Source organism: Molothrus ater, chromosome 9 (genome assembly GCF_012460135.2).
Source record: "Molothrus ater isolate BHLD 08-10-18 breed brown headed cowbird chromosome 9, BPBGC_Mater_1.1, whole genome shotgun sequence".
Lineage (NCBI taxonomy): Eukaryota > Metazoa > Chordata > Aves > Passeriformes > Icteridae > Molothrus > Molothrus ater.
The window spans coordinates 21969601-21994597 of NC_050486.2; the positions used below are offsets into that span (position 1 = coordinate 21969601).

Consider the following 24997-nt stretch of genomic DNA (forward strand, 5'->3'; position numbering starts at 1 on the left):
TTTTAATAACTTCACCTTTCAACCAGAAAGAGCTGTATTATCTTACTGTTTGAGAGACTGGTGTATGGCTTTCATTCATTTACCCCTTAATCCTCAGGTGACCTAGTTTATCCTGTAGTAAGATAGCTTTAAATACCCTTGACATAGACCCTGATACTCAAAACAAAGCACTCCTGGATTGGTGTCTTGGGTCTCTTTATGTGCTCATGACTGATATCAGGTGAAAGTGAGTGTTTCAAGAAACAATGATTCATTTTTGGTCTTGGACTTAAAAAAATTTCTCCATTGCAGGCAAATTGAAGCCTTGTCACAAGAGGGCTTTGCCTCCCCTCATTGTTCCTCATTTATCCTTATGCCACAGTGCAGATCCTTCTGCCAGGTCCCAGTTGTTCCACAGGTGAAGTCAGACAGAACTGTGCACATTCTACAATGGGACTCAAAAGGGGCTTTTGTAGTTGAGTTCCTTCTGTTTTTTGAAAACTTTGGAGTTTAACAACCATCATTTCAATATTCTCTGCTTTTCTTTCAGGAAGTGAGCTTGATTAGAGGGCTGCTAAATTAACGTCAGCAGGGTGCATTGTGCAAATGAAACCTGACCACTTTAGAGCAGAAGGGATGATTGAAATGGAATGGTTGCCTTTTTTTTTCCCCAGCTGGCAACCTTGGTTACTCCCCAAATACTCTTGGTGAAGAATTAGTGCTTCTAAACTCCTAGAAGGTAGATTTCAGAAAGCATTAAAATGATTCCTGTTGGTATTTCAAGAGCCCCCTGCTCTCTTGGAAAAGAACCAAAATAAAACCCAAAAAATCAAGCCAGCAAGATACTTACCTGTAGAAATAAAAAGAGGCCACCTTTGTACCTGGGCTGGGTTTTTGGGTCTTTGCTGAAGGTTCTTATGGAAATGGTTGATTTGGCTTTTGTTAACTTTATAAAAAAGAAATGAACAAATGCTGTTTGTTTTCAGGAGCCAATGAGAGGCATAAATTTACATTGGCCTTGTGTGGAACAGGTTGTGGTTAGGATGGGGAAGGATGGGTGAACCAAATATATGTGAAAGCTGCAAGCACTCAGTTTGGGATGCTGAGTTAGTTTTGATAGAACACAAAACAAAGGGAATTCCTCTTTATTATTTGTGTAACAAGCAGGTTCAGGGAGTATATTATGCTACACAAAGGCAGGGGAGAAAAACCTCTTTGCCACTTTTCATCTTGGATGTGTGCCAATTTTAAAAAAGCAAAAATAGAATACAATCCTATTATTAGTGTAACAGATCATGATTGATAGTTGTTATGGCTAGAAATTGGTTTTAAGCACTGTATTTTGGAACAGCTTGAGCAATATTATAGGCTTTTATGTAACATGCCTTTCTTAAAATCTTGTTTCTGCTCTCAGTCTTTCGACCATGCAAAGAGATATATTTGGACAAGGTATCTATTTTTTATCTGTTTGAAATAACATTCACTTTACTGTTCAATAATCAGCCCTCTTTTTTTCCCCTCTGAATCTACCATTTGTTATTTGTGTCGCTCTAAACTGCTCCATAGCAGCAAGAAAACAATAATGAAACTGAAAACGAAAACTGATTATGATGACAAAAAAAAACTTGTCATCAAATATATTTGAAGTAATAGTTGTAGTAAAAAAACTGTACTTAATTGCTTGAATAAAGATTTTTCCAAACTAAAGCCATTTTGAAGATTTATGCTTAAAAAATGTCGCCAAAGGAGTCAAAGTAGCTGTAAAGATCATGAAATGCAATAAGAGAGAGAGCAATAAGGTAGAGATAAACATTCATAGCATTTGAGCAGGATATTAGTTTTTTAAAGGTTAAAATTTTAAATAAAATTCAGAGGAAATATTTTTTAATTAAAAATGAGGTAACGTGAGAAAAATGAAAGTTGAAATAGAAGTTGCACTCAGAGTTGTGGTCAATGCTTGATGTCCAAGGGGAGAACAGTGTTGAGGGGTTTCCTCAGTTGGGACTGACCCTGTTTAACACTTTGTTGGTGATGTTGGATTGCGGGCACCCTCAGCACATTTGCTGGTGTCACCATGCTGCACTCAGGAGTGGGTGACATGCTGGGTGGAAGTGATGCCACCCAGAGGGACCTGGACATGTGTCAGAAATGGCCTGTGAGAACCTCATGAAGGTCACCAAGGCCAAGTGCAAGGTCCTGCACATGTGTTGGGGCAATCCCAACCACAGATCCAGGCTGGGACATAACAGATGGAGAGCAGCCCTGCCCAGAAGGAGCTGGGGCGTGCTGTGGGTGAGAGGCTGGACATGCCCCAGCCATGGGCTCTCCCAGCCCAGAAAGCCAAATGTGTCCTGGGCTGCATCCAAAGCACTGTGGGCAGCAGGGGTCCAGCTCTGGAGTCCCCAGCACAGGAGGGACATGGAGCTGTTGGTAAAAGACAAGTCTATATTTGAGCCTGCATTTTGGGAGTGGCTGAGTGAGAGATTTGTGAGGTTAACAGGAAATTAGGGAGGCAGGAAGATGAAATCCAAATGCCAGGCTGTAGGAATGGTAAGAACCCAGAAGGTCCAGAGCCTTTCAGTGCCTTCCAATGTGAATCTATGCACAATGTTAATTCTTGCTACAGTGAAATGAGTTCTTGAGTCAGTGGCAGGTAAACTGAGCAGTTGAAATCCCAAGTAAAAAGAGATACCTGTCAACCTGCTAAGAGTTCTTTGCCTTTGTAAATATAACAGAAATCAAAGTTCATGGAAACAAAAACGAAAAAGTAGAAACTTTAGATTTAACAGTAGTAAGATGCTTAGAGGTTATTCACCATTGCTGCTGTGAAGTAAACTGGTAGGTTATTGAATTTTTGTGTTTGGAAAAAATTACTTTAGAAATAATACACCAACTTCTAAGGTCAGGCAGTCTAAACCAAATGTTTTAACAATTGATTTATCAAGTAACTGTCAAGTTCTTAGGGAAGAATACAGAACTAAAAAGAATAGAAACCTCATAGGTGGAACCCAACAAAATGCTACATCCAAATAATTGAATAAGTTTCCATGAGAGAAATGCTGAAAGGATTGCTCTGGAAATATCCTTCTTGTGTTTTAATTGCCCTGTCAGAGAAGACGATCTCATTAAGTTTTGTTTCTCATATTAAAATCCATGTTTGGGTTCTGTAAATGGTTCTATACATCATCTATTTGTATTATCTTTTACTAAACGTCTGAGTTGGTTTCAAATTCATATTATGGATGAAAGGTTGCAGTAAATGTTGAATCTAATCATATGGATATACTGTCTTTTGAACATTCCTGGAAGCAAATCTTATTTTGCTGCTTTAATATGTTTGAAGTCCAAATTAATCTTACACCTAGATTAGCATTACTGGGATGTGATAATGGATTAAGTACTGATCTTTTCTGCCCCCTGTTTCATCAGCTGCTTTCTTCTGCAGGAGTGGTAATTGCTTTGGAATGGAAATCTTCAAATAGTATTTCAGTTGATAAAGATTTGTGCAATATCCATGCAGATATTCTTTTGCATTAAAAAGGATTTTTCTACTATTTATTTTGACACATGTTAAATAGTGTAAGAGATATCAGAATGTGAATCATAATTCCTTAAAGAACTCATGTAATAGCTGCATGAGTCGTCTTGCAGAAATAAAAAATCATAACATGGAGATCAGCTCATGAAAATCTTAAAGTAAAAATATGAGTATCAAATAAGAAATAGAACACTTATCCTACAAAATACCTAATGCCACAGGACTGACAACATACAAAGTAGAACTATGATAAGGGGACAATATGCAGTATTAGCTCAATGAGAAAAATACAAACATTAGTACTAACAATACATAAAAAGTGCTAATGTTACTAATGTGAATAAGGTCTCCTGTTTTTTGTAACTGGTAAAAATTCATCTGTACTATTTTGATCTCAAGCATTCAAAGACAAAGCTGTCAGTTTCATGGAGTTTCAAATTGAAACATAACATAATTCCAATTTTGGAGTCCAAATAGAAACACAAGTCAGCTTTTAACTTCAGATGAATTCTCCAGGGCAGACAAGTGTTAAGAAAGTTAATTAAGATAATGTAAGACTTTTAATGGACTTGCAGCTGTGCACGAGGCCACCCACTGCATCTGACTGAGATGGGGCAGCTTTGTGTCTTTGTGTCTTGTCCTTACCTGGGCACCTCCAAGCATTTAACCACGGCCTGGTTTGCAGACAGTTTGAGAATTAACTGAGAAATTAGACCATTTATGCTGTTCCTCAAGGACAGTCTTTAAACAATGGGAAAAACTCAATTGCAATATTTAAGGGCAGCCAATATGCACTGAGGTTGCAATAATAACTCCAGCTTGCAGGGAAGAGATTAAAACTTCACTAACAGTAAAATATTAAATACGATCGTTTGCTAAAAACAATTTGAACTTTGAACAGAGAGAAGACATAATTGTACAAGAAATGGAATTTTGGACATGGGAGGTTGCTTTCTGATGCACAAGACATAATAACAAGCTAATGCTAAAAGAAAAGCAGGTTAGCTGCTGTTGTCCCCTGATGCTGGACAAAGTAGAACTTTCTCCAAAGTACATAGAATTATAATTTTAATTTTTGCACATAATACAAGATGCTGATGCATTAACAACACTGCCAGCAATCAGAGTTAGATCTGAAATAATCCTTTCTCAGCTAAGAAGATTGCATCTTCATCTCCAGAAGCTGTTCAGGAGAGACTTGTCACTCTCCTCCTGTTGCAGCATTAATGGCGGAGGTTAATCAAGCAGTGTATTTCCAAAGTCCATATTGTATGTATGTGCAATATGAAATTTAATATCCAAGTCAAAATTCAAGTAAATTTTTTCTCTGATTAACGTAAAGGTTCTAATTCCTTTTTCAGTGGTGAAAACCTCAGTGATTAGAGATGTAAAAACCTGAAGTAACAGCTCATAATAGTTGCTGGTGGAATGGCAGTCAAATGACAAAGCCTTTGGATTCTTGGTAGCTCTTCCTTCTCTTGGAAGAAATCCTGATCCACAGTGTCTTCAGGAGTTTGATTCCTATTCCTGGAGTGCATCCTCTTGTGAAAAGATGTGGTGATGTAGCTCCATCCATCCCAAATGACACATTTGTGGCATAAGAAGTATTTCAGCTGAGACTTCTGTGTATCAGCAGCAGATGGATCCTTCTGTAGTCCTCATTTGCTGGAAATTGGGGCTGAGAGTCTCGCAGCAAATCCCTCAGAAGTAAACTGTAGTGCAGTAGAATAATGGAGTGGAGTAAAAAGCCAAAAAGGTTGATTGTACTAAAGAGGATTCACTGAAGGTGGGCCATAAAACAAACAAAAAAGTGCTCCCACAGAAAATGGCAATGGCAGCCGTAAAATCAGATAATAAAGGAATCCTACCATGAAGACAAAAAAGCCAAAAACAATTAAGCCCCCCCAGAGAATCAAACTAAACAGAAAACAAAAAGCAAACAGGCTTAGGACAGGGAGACACAGGCATAGAGCAGCAGCCATGTTGCCACTAAAAAAATCCTGTGCTTAAGCAGATTAGGAAAATTCCTCTTGCCCTAAGCTCCACAGTTTGCCTGCTATATATATATTGTAGGCTGTTTTTGAATGCCTCCATAAATTGCACATGTAGAAAATGCATTCCAGACACCTGTGGCTTTCAAGCCTTTTGTTTTCCAAAGAAAGAAGTCAGTTGTAAAAGAACGTGTTGGAAATAATGCTGTAATCTGTGCTGCATCGGAACAAAATTTCCTCTTATGGTGTCTTTGAGGTTTGTATATATACAAAAGAAAATGTGTGAGCTTTCCATTTATCCCAGGAAAATAGAATTTCTTTGTGTCTGTGTATTCATAGAAATTGTGTGTATGTATGAAATAATGTGTATGTACTGTCCAATTGTATCTCTTTAGGACCACAAAGAATTTAAGTACTTCATTGCTACTGTTTTACAAGCATAGTCTTCTGAAAATCAGAAACTTTTAGTTTCCCTTTGTATGGAAATGGAAACACACCTATTTGTGTGCATCATTTCTTGTGCCATCATTGTCCTTTGTTCTGAGTAGCTTTCCTTCTGTGGGAATTCTTCCCTCAATTAATCCATGAGACTGTCCTCACTGCAGCCAAAGACTTCTTGTGCTGGAATGATGGCTGCCAGCATTTGAATATTCATTTTAGATAAACTGGAGGCTCTTCTTGCTGAGCTGTGGAAGGCAGTGCTGTCACACTGCAGGTGTTTGAAGATACTTCTCCTTTGCCTAGAAAGAGAAGTTATTTCCTTTCTGATGAAAACCCGTTCAGTAGTGGTTGGAGGGTTTTTTCTAGCTTTAGGCTCAAGTATGTATTCCATAGGAAAATGAATTTCAGGAGTAGTAGCAAGCTGTCTTGGCCAGGAGTCTGTCATTTTTCTTTGTGAACGATGTGCCCAGAACCAGACATGGCATCATAGCTGCTGCTGTGCTTCTGATTGAGCTAATACCATTATAATAATTTCCATATTATGTTCCATCCCGTTCCTGATGCTGCCTAACAGCCTCTTTGCCTTTTATTCCCCAATTAAAGCTGTCCATTGTCTTCACAGTTTGTCCTCTGTCCTTTGTCAAATTAGTTCTGGTTTGGCTGTATGTGGGTGGGTGAGGAGTGAGTTGTGTATATCCTGATTCTGGCCCTCTTGCCTGATAAATTCCTCACACTGCCAGGATTTACAGGAAACCCACATTTGGTTCTGTGCAGTATCTGCTATTGCAGTGTAATCTGGAATTAAGTTAGGAAAACTCAATCTAAATGGAAAACCAAAATCTCAGATTTCTAACATTTTGCAGTAATAAAATAACAACACACTTTTGAAATTCTACATTAGTTGTTTGGGTTTTGTTTTTAATTCTGTATGTAAAATTTTTGACCCACCTACAACATTAGCCAGCTTTCTGTCTTATCATCTGGGGTACTGAGAATGCCCAACCTGTTCAGAGATGCAGGAGTGAAAGGAAAAGAAATTTCTAACTTGTATGTAGAGCAGGAGACAATGAAAAGGTTGGCTGCATCAGCAAAGAGAGAATGCCTCAAGTCAGAAGAGGTAAGTTAGTAATGCCTCAAATAAGAAGTAGCCCATAAATTCAAAAAACTGAACTTGCTCTTGGATAGATGTCACCTATTTTTAATTTACTTAATAAAAGTAGAATAGAGTGGGAGGAGAGTAAGTTTAATTACTACTTGAAGGAGAAGCTTAATTAGCATCAGGTTCTAGTACCTAACACATTGTTAAACATTAGAGACAGGTAGAAATCTGGCATCTAAGTGAAGGCTTCTCCAGTTTTTGCAGAGAATGCAGATCACATGCTGGAGCAGGTCTTCAGTGTGTTCATGTGTGTGATTCAGGGAGCTCTCAGCACTGAGAGCACAGGTTTGTTCTTAAAGTACCTGAACTGGACAAACTTAGTAGAGAGGCTCAGAGGTGAGACCTGCAGGGACACCACAGGGGCAGCCCCTCTGCGCTGCTGCTGAGGGTGGACCTGAGCTTTTGGACAAGATCCTCCTTGCAGACAGGGTCATTGCATCCTTCTGTGCTGAGGAGGCTCCTGCAGCAGAGATGATACCCCCAAGGATAAGGGGAAGCTGACTGTGGTAGTGGGTGATTGTGTGAATAAATGCAGTTAACTCAGGTTCTGTGTGGGAGGTTCAGGGAGGGATGCTTCCAGGGTAACTCGAGGTTGCCAAGTGGGCCATTGAAATACAAGATTTCTGTGATAACATTCTCTGTAATACCTGCCAGTTCTGTGTGTGAGAATCTGTAGACAAGAGATTAGCAGCCCACATGTGTGGACAACATAAAGGAGTAAAAAGGAGGAATTAGGAGTGATGGAAGCTGATCATGTCTTTGGCACCAAAGGCTTCTGCCCAGGAGAAACACTGCACCCCAGTCAAGAGAGAGTCATGCTGTGGGCACTAAAAAGGAATGTAGAGGGCTGAAGACAAACCCAAAATAGCATCTCTTCTTGGAGTTCAGACTGCTCTTTTGTTATCCTGGTGAAGCACTGGCCCAGATTGAAAACTTCCGTTGATGTGACTTGTTCTAACTTTGCAGCTTCCCTGATCTTATTTAATGTTTCCTGATTGTTGCCATTGCCTTGAACTGAGAGTTGGTAGCTCAGCCCTGGAACTGTATTTTTGGCTCTTACAGGCTGGGTTTCCTGCCCAAAGGGATTCTGTGATGCATTTCTTCTGTAATAGTTTTATCCTGGTAATTTTCATCCACAGAGCATCTTCCCTGCTCCCACAGCTTAATCCATCAATCCTGATAAGTAAATACTGACAGCACTATCCCACAGATTATCCTCCTGTGGGCAGGTGTGTGGGATGCCTGTTACAGAGGGTGGTTTGATGCCAAATATACTTTTGTTTTATTTTCAGGCTTCTAGAATTCATGTAGAAGCACTTGTAAGTTCTGCTTTGCTTTATGCAGTATTGCACATGGTAGCTCCCTGGAACTGTAGCCAGATTCATTTCCCTTTCCTGTATCTTGCTATTATATTGTTTATTTGCCTGTTGGCTTTTTGAGCCCATTTTTTGCTCTCTGACTTTCCCAGGCTCCAGAGACTTATTTGCTTTGATATGAATACCTGAATCTGTGAAGCAAAAACCTTCTAGGCATGAAGGAAGCCATAGATGAAGATTTTCAGACACCACAATGAACTGAATTTCTCACCTTTTCCATTGAAATGAATGGACATTTGTGTAGTGATGTTCCAATACTGTTTTGAAAATACTATTTTTTTGGTCAGTCATTTGCTTTAATAGTTTCTAGGTCTGAACAGTGGAATGCTATTTAAGTACACTGAAATTAGGAAAACTTGAAGTATTAAGATGGAAATAAGGTTTTGCTCTCCTCAGTATGGTAATTTTACAATAAATTCTTTCAAGTTTGTATAACAGTACAGATTCTGCTTCCTAGAACCAGTACACATTTAAATGCTCTCTATCCATTTGCATTTAATGTTAAACTTGGGTAGGGAGGCTATAAATATTCAATTAGAATAAAATGAAAATGGGAAAATGAAAAGAATATTTTATTAATCTATAATGTCTATTGATTTTTAGGTGAGTAGGCATAATGTCTATTGATTTTATTTTTTTAAGGAGCATGTACATAGCAATTTAAGCACTCTGGACATAAATGCTGGGCAGCTTCTTTCAGGTGGGGGAGGGAATATGACTTGAGTTGCTTTTCCTTCATCTGAAAAATAACCCAACACCATGTTAACAAAGCAGTAGACTTTCCCAGAGGCTCACCTAGTAAGACACCAAGCTCACTACATCTGGAAAACTGCTTTTAAATGTTTTTGTTGCCCAATATCTGATAGTTCTTGTGTCCAGGTGAGCCATTCTAGGATTTTTCTTAAATAAATACTAACCTGACTTTTACATTTGTTTCAAAGATAAATGTTCCTATAAAAGTAAGTGATGGGCAGAAAAGAAATATTTATTATTTAAGAAACTACTGTGGAATTAAAAACAGTGAAAATAAAGCGGTACCTGTGACACACCTTTTTTTTTTTTTTTTTTTTTAAATCATGTAAGTGAGGAAAGATCATTTGAGATGTTAACTCTAAATTGTCACTTAGCACATATGTAAATCTGGACTAACCCCAGGGGCTGCACTGGGTTTGTTTTGGGTGTGTGTGTGTTAGAGAAATCCGCCTATAGCCAGTCATCTGTAATTCCTTGACTAGATGGTGGGTTTGCTTCCTGGTGTTAAAATTCTGAATTCAACAAGTACAAAGTTTGCATTAAAAAACAAATCTTTAAATCTCCAAAGTTTTTTCCTCCTGATTAAACTGAAATGCTTAAAATACAGTGGTGAATTTGGAGCAACGTTTCAGCTCCAGGAATAGGATTTAAATTGGAATTTAAGTGGGAATCACCATCTTGCCTTTTCTTTGCTGTGCTTTTTACTTTGTGAGAAACTGAAAAGTGAAACATGTTAAAAGAGCTTTGAGCCTGTTGCAGTCAGACCACATTGGAACCATTTTATCAGTTTCTAAACTATTTTATTGAAATGAAAATTGTCAGTTATCACAGAATTTAAATTTGGAGGAGAATTAATTAAATTAATTCAATTCTGTGTATGCACTGAATGATTATGCAGGATCACTTTAATGCTTTTACTAATCCTTTGTTCTGGCTGCTGAAGTTGCACTTCTGTTGTGAGAATTTGGGAGCACCAGGACAGCTTGTGGCAGCACTGCCTGAGAGAAAACATTGTGGAAATAGGGATTAAGGAGTTAAACATCTAAGGGAAACAAACCAAGAATTTTATTGATGAAAAAGATAACTTATCATACCAAGGAGCATGGGTAGATGGTTGCTATCAGGAAATGAAACCTTGAGTCATTCTTTGAAAGCTATTTAGGTTAGTTCTTCACAGATGGTCACTAAACTTCCAATTTTTTTTGTTATTTCTTTGAAGTTTGGTCCCTCTCAAACAAAAATGTAACAAGTTCAGTGAAAAATCTCATAAGGCTTTTTTTTCCCATTAGTTAGCAACATAAGAATTGCTTTATTGTCCACAGCAAACATTCTTTGTATAGGAGGTCCTCTAATGCACATAGCAGCACATCAAAATTGTAACTTCTACTCTGAAAAAAGCTGTTGAGTTTGGGCTGATTGTTAGTGAGGTGGGATAGACCAAAGAAAATGACAATAAAACTTCAAAAACAGCAGTGGGAAAGCTTGTGCAGAGGTATAGACCTGGTTTTTAGTAGTGTGAGCACCATTTGTACTTAAATGCTTCGATGTACTAAAGCTTTTTGCCTGTTAGATAGTTTGCAGTTTCCATGCTGCTTTTTCTTTCCAGTATGAGTAGCTTTTTTTTGGTGGCTTTTATGAAATATGTATCAGAGGAGCAGGGACTTTGGTTCTGGTATTCAAGTTCTCCTACAGTACATTACAGACATCAAGTTAAAAACATTGTATTAAAGACTTTTTGGCTCCCCAGAAGCTATTCTGAGCTGAATGCTTTAATCATGCATTGAATTCAACCTGAAACTGTGAACAAGGCCATTGATTAGACTTGTGGTTTTGAGGCCTGTCAAGTTGAGGAAAAGCCCCTTCCCAAATCCTCTTTGAAGAAAGAGACTGTTCAGTGACAATTGGTGATGAATTTTCAGGTATTGCAAGTCTTTGGAAATTTTTTCTGTACCCATAAATGCAAACAGGAATATACCTTAAAACCTCACTTTGAAGCCAACAGCTGAATTAAAAAAAAAAAACTTGCAGTTTCTTCTAAAAGGAGTAGAGGATGAAGAGGAATGCACAGCAGAGAAATTACAGTGCAGACAGTCCTGAATACCTGCAAGGCTTTTCCTGGTGATGAAGTCAGTGCTTGTTCTAATTTGAAGTATGGTAAAGGACAGAAGGCAGAAGTTTTAGATATTGATTAGTATCTTTTGTCTTGATATTTTCAGGAAAGTCCATATTTATAATTTAAATGCAACAGAAAGAAAATCCTTGCCAGAACATGTCTTTGTAATAGAATCAGCTGTTTCTGTCAGCCCATTACAGAGCACAGTAATCGCCCATCAGAGCTAAAAGTCATTAGGCACAGTCTGCACTTTCTCAAAGCTGTGCTTTGGGAGTGAGTGCCTGTATTTTACCACTGCTTTAATTGGGGATGAATTTTCCTTTACTCTGAAACAGATCTCTTGGCACTGAGTAAACCTGAATTATCCAACTATATTAAATGTAGGGTTGTTCATAAATAAATCTGTAAAAGATGCTTAAATGTATCCCATGCTTTTTCATAGGAGAAATCTGAGTGATCCAAAAACTTCAGTTCTCTTGACATTTGCAGAATTTATGATGTAACTATAGGACAGGGCTGGATGTGGTTATTTAAAAATATGCCCAGGGATGAGGTTGGTCAGTGTCTGTGGTTCCCAGCTCACCTGTCTTTTATTTTGAAAGCAATAAATGCTGCTTTTGTGAGATATGTTCTGTCTCCCCTAAGCCTGAAGTTTTTCTTACCTACACGAGGAGAAAACTTTCCCCACACTGGGTTTGATCTGTAGATGAATGCTGGGTTTGGCCTAGCACCACTTTGCAGTTTCTTATTTTATATTCCATCTTAGAGCATTGTCCCACTGTTGAACCCTTGAAGTTAATATAAGATTGTGATTTTAAAATTAGAGTTCATTTGGTGATTATTACAGTTCTGTCTCACTGAAATGGAGAGGACAATTTAATTACTTTTTTCTAATTTTTTTTTTTGGTCTTTATGATTAATTTAAATATGCCTAAGCAGAAAAAACCCCACCAACAAGTTTGAAAGTATGAGTGAAAGATGATAGGAAAGCATGTTCTAATTTAATGTTTGGTTTTTTCACTGAAATGATTGTTTTTCAGCACTAATAATAAAAAGTTGTGGTATAAAGGCTTTGTGTTATAACTGAAATGAGTCATGCTAGGTGTGTAGCCACCTTATATATATCCAGGGGGTGAATATTCTTCCTATACAGATAGTATATGTAAATGTCAAATATCTGTGGCTTTTGCTTTTGGTGTAAAAAATTATTTTTTTGGGGGGAATGAAGCAACAGAGCCCTTTCTTTCATCACTTTTGTCAAGGGTTTATGCTCCAGTGTGGAGCCCAGCAGGCATACGCAATTTCAGAGACTATTCACTTCTGAGGGCAGAAAGAGAAGTTAAAATTCTCTTGTTTGCTTACAGAGGTGTAAATACTGTCTGGCTCTGATTATTCCAAATTTTCACATGGTGCTCAGCATGTGGATTTCTTCACTAAGTGGATGATGGTCTGTAACTATTCCTTTACAGAAAATGCTCAGAGCACCCTGTCTGTCCCTCCTCCTGTGGTTTTGTGAGAAGCAGTGATTTGAGAGGGGTAGGCTGAAGTGCCTCATGTAGCTTAGCTAAGCAATGGAAAATTACATCTGCTTGTTCTGTAAATAATGTCCAGTCAGAGCAGATGTAATTAACTACCGAACTTAATGGATGCCACGTGAGGTTACAGATGCTATCAGTCATAAACTAGATGAAGGCAAGGGAGCTTTATGTGCTTGGAAATCCTTTTAGGACTAATTACTAAATATCTTTAAAATTGATTGCTTATGCTTTCAATTTCTGAGAGTGTTTTCCCATATCTCTGTGGATGGATTTGATGCAGCTTTAAGGAAGGATGGGAGACACCTTTATTGTTGAGGCTTTTTGAGGAACTAAAAGGTTTCTCTTCCCTGGGACTTTCTCCCAGAGCTTTACTGTTAGGAAACCTGGTGTTATTTTAGGGCTGGCAAAACTGTCCAGCTGTCTGGCAGCACTGGCCTGGCACATTTTTCTTTTTGTCTAAATTAATTGAGAAATAGACAATTGTAAAGATAAAATTCTGTTGGTGTGTCACAAGTCTTGGCCTAACATTGACAAAGAAATTGGAGACATGGGGAGTACCTCTCAAAAACAACCACCAAATTTAATTTCTGCCTGTTTGCTTTCCAACACTTCACAACTGGGGAGTCAGTGAGAAACCAGCCTGACAGACTTTGGACTGGTGGGAGAGACCTGCTGCTTATGTTAACACTGAACTCACCATGTGCCTTTTGTTCCTTCAACTATGGTATTGAAAAATGTCCAATTTATTTTAATATAATATAATACCAATGTATTTCAATATAATTTTAGGGGCAACCTTTGAATTTTGTTCGTGGTCTGTATTAACAGTGCACTGAATGAATATGAGCTGATGAGCCAGGGCTGGAGTTTTCATAAGATGCTTATTGTTTTATATAGATTTTTGTAGGATAAACCAGAAAGGTTATTGTGGAATCCTTTTGTTGGGGTTGGTTATTCAGTTTTAAGGGATATTTAAAGAGTTTAAGAATCAAATTTGTTGTCAGGTAGCCTTGATGACAGTTAATTTGTCTAGAAACAACCTTTTAAAGAGTAGACCTGTGTATAGTAGAAATATCAACTGACTTAATCATAGATTAATATTAGTATGAGCTACAAGGGAGAGAATAAAACTGGATTTGTTTATTTGTAATGCTCTTGGCATTTTTAGCAGCTGTGACTGTTTCCTTGTGACCATTGCATGCCCAGTCTTGAAGGAATTTTTGGTGCAAGTCAAGACAGAGTAATTTTAAGAGCGGTTTCTAACAATAGCATTACAGCTGGAGTTCTGTACAGCTCTGAGATGAGACTCTTCCCTGCATTTTCTAAAATTTTGCAGAATGTGACCTTTTGACTTAAATTTCTGAAACGGGCGCCGTCTGGCAAAATGGAAGAGAATTTTGAACAGTTGCTCCCATTATTTGGGGTGATTGTTCAGTGCTGGGCAGGCTCTTTCACACATCAGGAATCTGCTTCATGGCCTTGTAAAAATAGAATTAAGTAATGAGAAAGATTAATGAGCTGTCTAAGCTGTGTGCTTTATTACTCTCAGTATTCCTTTGCCTTTAGGTTAATTTGCGCAAAAATATATAAGGAAGATTTGGAACATTTATTATTGGTCTTATTTCTCAGTTTTTTAAGTATAACCTTTTATTTACAGAGGACTACCATGTGTCTCACTTTTTATTTTGTTGCTACACATGCACACACACATTTTGGGTTGCTGCTCTTGTTTAATTTGGGGAATAAGTCATCATAATGGTCTTCCAGAGCTGCTGCTGTTGCAATTTATGGATTGTCCGTTAGGAGAGTAAATTCATAGTTTTTCTTCTGCTCTGCTGGTTTTTTTTCTATGCTTCTGCATCTTGGACTCTAGGTTGCAAAATTCAAGCTGTAATATTTAAATTTACTTTTTCCTGCTAGTGAAATAATTACACCTTAAAAACATTGTCTCTTATGTGCTCTGTAGCATTTAAAAGTAAGTTGGCAAATTTACTTGAAGACAGCTGCTTCTATGGTTGGTTTTATTTTTTAGCCTTGAGGAAAGCAATCAAGTTAATAGTAAATTAGTTTGTTGATGTCTAAGGATTGAACAGCTGAGTTACTGTACCCCTGTTATTGTGACCAGGGCTCTTAGAGGTTGTCTTAATTTTCAGAAGCCACTCTTTGTTTAACCACAGCTGAAAAGCTTGGGATCGAATATAAATCTAGAATTGTCTTTATTATGGGAAGAAAGAGACTTCTGCTTGGCTGAGGGCATGAAATCAGAGTGACCCTGTGCTCCTGGTCCTGAGAAACAGAGATAGGAATGAATCCTGTGGAGGAAATGAGAGCTGCAGGACTGCAAGTCACTCATGGCTGTGGCTGGTGAGGGATGCGTGGGTGCCACCCTGCCTGGGCTGTGGGTGCCCACTGAGCTGTGGAAAAGCTCTGCCTTTTCCTGGGGCTGGTCCCTTCATCCCTTGGGAATGTGGTTTGCATCCCTTGTTTTTCTTGCCATTTGCCAGTCATGATGTGTGGTTTCAGTCCTGTTTGTTGCCATGAGCAGTGGCCCATGCTGTGCACTGTGTAATGTTGTATTTTGGGCTGGAAAACATGATGTAATGTACAAAATATGGAGCAGACACTCCAGCTTACTAAAATACATATAGATATAGTATATATATACACATGGGAGTGGGCACTGCAAATATTCTGAAGGAAAGTGTGAATTCTTGCCTATTTTGAGATGTATTCTGGAATTATTTTAGGTCAAGTAGCCAAAATCCATAATCTTATGGAAAGCCCTGAGGTTAAGTGATATGAAGGGTTAGTGGGAAGCTTTTGGTCACATATATTCTTGACAAGTTAATGCACAGATGTGACCTGGATCCTTAGCTTTGCTTACCAAAGAATAACTTTCTGTTGCCCATTCAGAAGGGCTGGTGGGGGAGGGAAAATAATTTGCTGTGTTTGAGAATTTTGCTTGAAGTTTAAAGGGCTTTTAGCTTTATTTCCTTCTGCAGTAACTAATTTGAAATAAATCCAAAGGCTTTTTATTTTGCTGACTAGTAAGGGATTTCTAAGCTGAAGAGAAAAGAAAGACTGGAAGATCTAAAAGCATGAAATGCATCACTGGCTGATTTGTGACCTGTGGGTCGAAAGACTGATATACACTGAATATTGAGAGAAATAGGGCTGCCTGTTAGTTAAACAGCTGAGGGGTTTTTCCCCATTTGGTTTTATATGTTAGAATAGTTGCAAAGGATATTTTTATTGTCATGCAACTTCTGCTGAGGTAGAAAATGAATCAAAACAATAACTTTATTTTGCTTTGAACTGGTAGTATGTTTAGGGTAGCACTGGGTGAACAGATACCCTATTGACTATTTTGGTGTCACACACATTTTTCTGGAGGCTGTGACCCTTTGCCACCATGAAGGTGAGATTTCTTAGGAAAGGGTGATTCCAGGCAGTTTGGGTGGCACTGGGAATATGGAGGGATGCCCTGGGACTAAGCTATCCATGGCATTTTAGAATTTATGGGATGGCAGACATAAATTCAGTAGAGTGCAGAGAAAGGTCTGGGAATCAAATCCATGTCCTCTGAATATTTTGAATGGTATTGGCAAGAGGCTGGGTATTCGTTTTCTGTATTTTAAGTATCTCTGTAGCTAAGCAGATGATCTAACAGTATGATCCTGAATTTAGTTTCTAAAAAGTCAGTAAATTATAGAAAATATCTGCAGCATATTCCATAGGTTCATCTGACCTTCAGTACAGATATGGTTTCAGTGTTGCTGTTTAAAATTCTTTACTGATGAGTTTGGGAAACAAGTTCAGATGTAATCATTTCTAGACAGAGAAATTGAGAAGTGCTGTTTTTAATAACCATTTACAGTGATATGGTGAAAAGAAGGAAATTATTTTTCCTGACAGATTCTGATAGCAGAAAGAAAAGCTTAGCATGGGGCATTTTTTTTTTTTTCTTAATCACCATGAAAAATTCCTTCCTGTTAATCTGATGGATGGATTACAGTTTGTCCTTGCACGGCCAGGTTGTACTTTCCATCAGAATTGGAGATTCCAACCCTCATTATATCATTTCTGTAATGCAAATGGTTATGTATAGAGGGAGATTTAATTAATCCCCTGCTGGTTGGTAGTATACCCTAAAGCAAACATAGTCAGCAAAGGAAAAAAATTAAAACAAGAGTGCATGGTACCAGGTCACTGACTGTCAGTGGAATTTCATCATCTGTGAAATATTAACTTATTAACTGAAATGTATTTACTCTTATAGCTGTAAAAATATTTGTCTATTGTCCCAACTGGTATGATAGTGAGTACCTTGCAAGGGAGCCAAGGTCAAAAGCAATCTCAGGAATCATGCTGTCTGCTCTGGCAAAAATATGGAACATCCTGTGTGGCGATGGTTCTCATTTTAATTTGCAAGGACTCCATTTAAGCTGCCATCAGTGCAGGCTCCAGCATCCAACTTTGCCTGTGGGTCTGTGCCATATGTGCAGATACATATTCAAGGACAAATTACAAGACTGAGAGAAAGTGACAAATTTGAGTGATGGGTTCCTGTTTTTTCACACTTTTATAACATAACGGATCTGCTGGAATGATGTGGGCTGTATTGTAGGTCAGTGAACAAACAGATTTCCAGACTTTATTTCCTCTCCATGTTGTGTGCACACACCTATGCAAAAAGCCAGCATTCTTCCTGCTGCTTGAAACATTCCAGTTTTCAGATGCAGTTTCTGTATATATAAAAAAACCACAACTGAATAAATTTTTCAGTATTTATGTACTAAACAATGTGTTTTACAAACAAAAATGATCTTTCAAATGACTGCTATTTTTTCTCTTTAGCCTCCTTGCTGCCTATAAAATGAGGATTGAGTCTTATTGTGAAACCTCTTCTGTAGCATGATATGGCGTCCAACTGATTTTATAGCCTCATGATTGAGGTGATGAACTTAAGATAAAAGGAAATATAAGGAACTCTTTTGAAGGCAGACATTTGAATCAGCTTTTATAAATTCTGCGATGCTGAATTTCTTTCCCAAGGTTCCTTTTTAACTGCTCATCTGAAAATCTGCTGCTTCTTTTGTCTTGTAGAGATCAAGTTGCATGTTTAATAATTATGCCCTGAAATGTGGAACTGGTACAAAAAATTAACTTTCAGAACAGTCTGTTCTTGTCATTTGGGTACTGCAAGATTTAATACACTCCTTATTTTTTAGGATCTGTGAAAGTAGTTCTTTATTTCCACTTCTGAAAGTTCTTTGTGAATAATGTGCACCAATATTTTATAGTGTTCTTATGCTATTTAGCACTTCATATAAATCAAATATAAATGTAAGCCTTTGTTTTGAGGGTTATATTGTTGACCTAGAGAGCAGGTGGCATGGAGCTGGCTGGAGTAATAATGGTAATATAAATATAGCTACTGGCAGCACAAGTGCTCAGGGAGGCAGATGTGCTGTTGGGAGGGGCAGTTTGGAATCTTGTAGGTTCCTGTGTTGTTCTCATCAGAAGGGTGGTCTTTAATGAAAAATGTCCTTCAGGATAAACTAGCATATTGAAAGGATTACAGCTGCACCCTTTAAATAGTGTTTCAGACCAAGGAGTCACAGCTCAGCACTCTTTTATTAGTTATCTCACCTCTTAAAATGTGATTTATTTTTTCAGGATATATGGACATGTAATGCCAAACTCCTTTGTGGTGTGGGTGGAAACCAGTTAAATCATACCACCTACCTCATAATTTACTAACTAAAACATTTAATAACTACTATAAATGATACTATATATGATTCTGAGTAGACTTTAACCTTTATAGGGTGCTTGTGGAATGCTGTTGGACTTACATTTTTCGTAATTATTGAATCACTGCTTTTGTAGTGCTGCTCCATATGTTTGAAACCACCCTGTCATTATAAGATACAAACTCTGTTGGTCCCATTGCACACATTGAAGTGTTGAGCTGTCTTAAGACCCAGCTGAGTCTCAACCCTGTGAGTGTATTCCCATCTCTGGGAGGCATTTTCATTGTCCCCTTGTTCCCCTGGAGATCTGCAGTGTTCTCCTGGCAGTGGGCATCCTCAAATAGGAAATAATTCAGCAGTTGTCTGCAGTCTGCTCCCTCCTTTCCATCTCCAGGAGTTTTCTCTCTGGGATGTAACTTCTTCACACACAAACTCCCTGGTGATTTGAGAGAGCAAATCTCATGATTACATTGCTTGTGGTTGTGTAATGTCCAGCTCTGGTGCTTTTGCCTCGGCCCCACTGTTCATGGCCTGTTTTGGGGGATTATGGGGGCTGTTACCAGCTCTGGAGAGGCAAAGAAGGGCAGAGAGCTGGGAGAGTGCATTGTCATTTCTCCAGAGGCCAGGGCAGGTGCTGCAGAGGCCAGGACGGGGTGGGCTGTGTGGCTGTTAGGGTTTGTGAAGGGGATTTTAAGACTAACATGAACTGAGGCATAGTGGAACAACAGGTATAAAAATTGATTGTTTTGATTGTGCTCTTTGTCGTCAAGACCACAGTGGTATTAAATGTGAACTGCTGCCTATTGATTCCACAGCTGCACTGTGTTTGTCAAGGCGGTGGTGCAGAATGAAGACAATTCCTGCATGGATAGGATAATATTTCAATTGCATTGAGATGTCATCTGCCAGGACTTTGTTCCTTCCTTATTTGGAAACTCAGTTTCCAGGGGATGTTTTCAGGAACAAAGCCCCAGGCAGTCCTCCTCCTTACCTTGCATGGATTTTATCCTGAATTTCTTACATTATAGGAAGTATTAAAGGTCATATTGTTTGAGTAAAGCAAGAGTTCTGTAAAGGAAAGGATTTGTCCATTCCTGTTCCTGGGCCATGTTTCTTGTGATGTGTGTCTGGTAATTACAAGTCACCATTACCAGAGCTGTGCTGCTGCAAGGGAGTGTTCCCTCTTTAAATGACTTTTCAGCTCTAATGACTAGAGCAAAGCTTGTAAAAAGGAACCCTAGAAGTTCAAAAGCTTGAAGGTAGTTAGATTTAAAGTTCACTGTTTTGCTTTTTCATCCAGTACTATGAAATTCCAGAGTTTTATACATTCATTCTAAACCTTTCTGGGGCTTACTGTGTTGGAATCAACAGAAATATGTCATTTGAATAGAAAAAGTGCCTTCTGCCAAGAGGTGCCATCTTCTTTGAAAAGCATAAATTAAATACAGCTGCTCATATGGTGAAAGAGACATATATGCATGTCTAAGTAACACACTGTCCAAAGAAGCAGGATAACATATAATACCTATATCTTATCTGTTTTTTGTTTTTCATTTGCAGTAGCAAAAGCTGTCCTTGCTACATAGGTTTCACAGCTGGAAACTAATTCTTTCTAACAAATGAGAGTGGAAGAAATACCTTTTTTAGAATATAAACCACACAACCTGTTATAGATGCTAATGATTTATTATCTTACGCACTTGAAGTGTTTTGATTAGATCTTGACAAGTTTGTCTGACGACAGGAATTTATTTCTCCATGCTGTAAGCTGTCAGCCTTGAGATAATTCACACATGGAATTTGCTCGGCACTGTTAAACTGTAATGAAATTTCAAATTATGGTGAACTAATACTTGAAAAGAATAATGGCATGTAAGAATTATTTATTTATTTATTTATTATTTGTTATAAGTGGCTGTAACTTTTTGGTATCTTTGAAAATCTTGAAGCCGAATCCAATGTGCTGCTGATCAGACCAGTCAGTGCCTGTCAATAGCATTGTTAGTCATGTCAGTCAGCACAAACACTGTGGCTAAAGATGGAAAAGAGATTACCTTACCAGTGTTATGGATTTGACTTTTTTTTTTCCTATTGATTTTTTTTTTTCAATATTCAGTGAAAACACTGATTTTTTTTTCTTAGAGAAGGGATAAAAACCACATCCCGTTGATCAGTACCCTGACATCCAGCTGGTATTGGCTGTGCCGGTGCTTGCTGGGCTCAGCCGAAGCGAAGCGGCCGGGGATGAGTACGGCCCGTGCCGATGTTTTAAGGAGAAAACCCCCAGAATCGGGAGCCGGGCCGGCGGCCGCGGCTGCCACCTGGCGGTGTCCGGCGGGAGCGCAGCCCCCGCAGCCGGGCGGGGCCGGGGACTGCGGACAGGGGACAGTGCCGGGGTGGGGACAGTGCTCGGGTTGGGGACAGTGCCGGGGGGAGGGACAGTGCCCGTGGGGTGGGACAGTGCCCGTGGGGTGGGACAGTGCCGGGGATGGACAGTGCCGGGGGGGAGACAGTGCCCGTGGGGAGGGACAGTGCCCGTGGGGTGGGACAGTGCTCGGGTTTGGGACAGTGCCGGGGTGGGGACAGTGCTCGGGTTGGGGACAGTGCCCGTGGGGTGGGACAGTGCCCGGGTTGGGGACAGTGCCGGGGGGTGGGACAGTGCCCGTGGGGTGGGACAGTGCCCGGGTTGGGGACAGTGCCCGTGGGGTGGGACAGTGCCGGGGTGGGGACAGTGCTCGGGTTGGGGACAGTGCCCGTGGGGTGGGACAGTGCCGGGGGGTGGGACAGTGCCCGGGTTGGGGACAGTGCCCGTGGGGTGGGACAGTGCCCGGGTTGGGGACAGTGCCCGTGGGGTGGGACAGTGCCGGGGATGGGCAGTGCCCGGGTTGGGGACAGTGCCCGTGGGGTGGGACAGTGCCGGGGATGGACAGTGCCGGGGGGTGGGACAGTGCCCGTGGGGTGGGACAGTGCCCGGGTTGGGGACAGTGCCCGTGGGGTGGGACAGTGCCGGGGATGGGCAGTGCCAGGGGATGGGCAGTGCCCGGGTTGGGGACAGTGCCCGTGGGGTGGGACAGTGCCGGGGATGGGCAGTGCCAGGGGATGCGCCGTGTCCGGCAATGCCCCCGCCTGGGGATGCCCCCGGGCTCTCGTCTGCAATAAAAACGGAAAAATCCACCGGCTGCCTTTGCTTGTGCTGCTGAAATGCAAAATGCTGCTAAGTGGAAATTGTGTTTGGCCTCGAATTTTTTATGATAATACATTACACAACTAATGTGTATGTTTAAAAAAAAAACCCAAATCACCCCCCCAAATGCACTTTATGGCATTAATTCTTCCTTTTGGTGAGAGTGTGAGACCATACTGCAGCAGCTGCAGGCACACCACGTTCCACACTTCTGGAAGTGGTTCGGTCTGATGCTGATGAGGTATGTAGGACAGAATTAATTACTGCCTTATCTGTGCTCAGGCTTGAATTTCAAAGTTATGTTTGCTCTGTTGAGTACTTATGATTTTTAACTCCAAAGGCAATGATTGTTTAGGCAAAATGAGCAACCTTCATACCCCAGACTGTGCATTGTGAATGTGCAGCAGCAGACCTGTGCAGTTCCGCACTGAGCATGCGCTGGGAAATGGCCAGCTCTTTATTCATTCACCTCAGTCATTTATTGATAAATAAATCAGTCATATATAATAAAAAGTAAAATTAACTCAAGGTTTTAATTTTTTTTTTCCAGAAAGAGCTCAGTCTCCCCAGAAGAGGAAGCTTGTAAGTATAAGTATTCCTTATTCATCCCTTGGTTTGTTTTGAACATACATAGCTGTTCAGTTGTGGAAGTAATTTAGATGGGCAGATGCTCTGTTTTCTCTGTTCAACATTTTCAAGAATCTGTCGTGGGCTTGGAAAGAGCTAGCTTGGATTTCTGTGAGACTGAAGCCTCTATTCATTTCCTTAAGTGTAGCAGGAAAAGCAGTGGTAGTGTAAGCTTTCTTCTAATTACCAGCCTGAGCTGCTCCTGATACCAAAGTAGCTGCAGTGTTGAGTGCTGCCACTCTGATGTGGCTGAAGGGACTCCAGAGGAGCTGCTGATTATTTATGTGATATGGACAACTCTGATCGCTGCTCTCCAAACAGTCTGTTGACAGAAGTCTAAGCACACAGCTCCTGGGCCACACAGGTCAGGTGTTTGTGGAGCAGGCAGCCTGATGGAGGTGTCTCAATAAAGTAGTGCATGTCAGGAAAAGTAGGCTTTTAAAACTGTCATTTAAACAAACAGCAAATTTTTTTTTAATGCATTATGATGCTTAAAGAATTTCAGCGAACTAACTTGGTGTTTCAATGGTATTATAAGAGCTTAGCTTCTGCTATGGTTACAGATTTATGGTGGAAGAAATTGCATTATTGATTGCATTATATAAAAGAGAAAGCTTTTGTACTGCCTGCTATTGCATTATGATTTAAAATTGTTTCCCAAAGCTTGTGGACTACAGACATGAAGCTCACAAAAGCTTATAACCTTTCTTCCTCAGGTTTCTGGTTCTAATGAGAAATGATTTTCAGTCTTTCAGTGTAAGCTATCCCCTTTGTATAAGAAACAGTGTTTGGAAAATGCTGTGTAGAGCTTGTGATTCAGGGCTGAACAATGCAGAGGATCAAAAGGTCTTTTTTTAAAAGTGGGGCATGACCAGACCTTTTTGTTTAGTTCATATGACAATGATAAACCAGTCAGGGACTTATTTAAAGAACATGAAGCACTGACTGGTTTTGGGTTTTTTTTTAACCAGTATGCCTCAAAGGCTGGCTTAACAAGATTTGAGAGATTTCTAAGACAGGTGGTGCTCATCATTTGAAGATTATGAAAGTTCTTTGATCAAATAGTGGAGCAGTGAGTTACCAGCAAGTTTTTTGTTGAATGTAATTTTTGCACAAAAGTTTTGGAATTGAAATTGAGGATGCCAGAGATATTCCAGCTCATGCCAGCATGGAGGTGGGTATGACACAAGACTAGTCATGTATTTTCATTTGAGCTATCTGAGATACATGTACAAATGAAGTGCTTCAGATGTGTAATGTTTTAGTTACTGGTAACTAAACCAAATGACTGAATATTTTATTTCTGTATTACTTAACTCCTGCAATTTTCATTACTTCACTTTAGTTTTCTTCCACAAGTGAGTGCCTTTTAAGCTGTCACTATGTGAAGTAATTTAGCAACCTGTGTCAAGAAGATCCAGGCCATAAATTTTAAGCACAAGGTTGCAGCTATTAGTGAGACTAAAGATCTATGAAGAATTGAAATGTCTTATTTGCCTGTGTTGTCTAGCTGATTATTTGATTGTAGTTTCTGGAATTACAGATTCTCTATCAAGTCAAGTACCAAGTGTGGTCCAGAACCATATGATGTCTTGTGGTTTGAGAAGTTTTAACTGTTCATGAAGTCAGTGGTGCATTGTGACTGATATAGACCTGTGTTGATGATATACTATGAAATGTACAGGCTCACTGAAAAGGTTCTTGTGGAGTTGATCTGCTTGATTTTGCATATGCCAATATCAGAGTGCTTACTTGATTTTAAAAAAATCCTCTTTGTTTTTGAATTAGAAACTTGAGAAATTTACATCAAGGGAATAATTATAATATATGCATGTAATATAAGGTAAAGATATACTATGCATAAATTTGTTCAACCATTTTGTCAAAAATAATGGCATTTCAACTGAAGGCAGTTTTCAGTTCTTCTGGAGGCTTTTTTTCTGCTAGAATCAACTTAATTGTGAACCGCAGATTCAAAAATAAATTCTGAAAATAAAATTTATTCTGAAAAGCTGCTGTTGTGCTGTGGCTGATGAGCAGGGATAGGTATGGGTGTAGCCATGTCCTGATTCATTGACTGTCAGTCACTGACTTTTGATCACTGACAGAAGCAGAAGCAGGAATGGACAGGAGGATGAAGTACCTGGCTTGGAGCCAGAAACTCTCAAGAGGTGCATGAATTTTCTTCACAACCTCCAGCCTTTGTAGCAGTTGAGTAGCAATTGAATTATATACAAAAATCAGCCACTCAGCATTTTTTTGTGCGCTAGTCTGGAGGTTGGGGTGCACTTCTGTAAAAAATCTGCTACTGCTGACTGGTTTGGTGATTGCTTTGCTGGATTGTTGAGTTACAAAGGTTTTAGCCTGTGGATCAGCTTGGGTATTTGTCATTGCTGAATGAAAAAGGATGAGCTGTTCCTGAAAATGCTTCTAACTTTTTCTTTATGTGACCCTCAATATTTCATATTTCCTGAGTCAGTATGAGTAATCTCTGTTTTATTGCAGGAACTGATTATAATCAGGGACAACAAGAGCTGCTGTG

The 24997-nt window shown here is 39.5% G+C and overlaps 1 protein-coding gene across 1 annotated transcript in view; it reads left to right on the plus strand.

Moving 5' to 3' along the window:
• MAST2 (microtubule associated serine/threonine kinase 2) overlaps positions 1-24997 on the plus strand; it is a 187598-nt gene that overhangs the window by 58833 nt on the left and 103768 nt on the right. Inside the window, 1 exon segment of the mRNA XM_054515725.1 lies at positions 22379-22410. Within this exon segment, the coding sequence (XP_054371700.1) occupies positions 22379-22410 (32 nt within the window).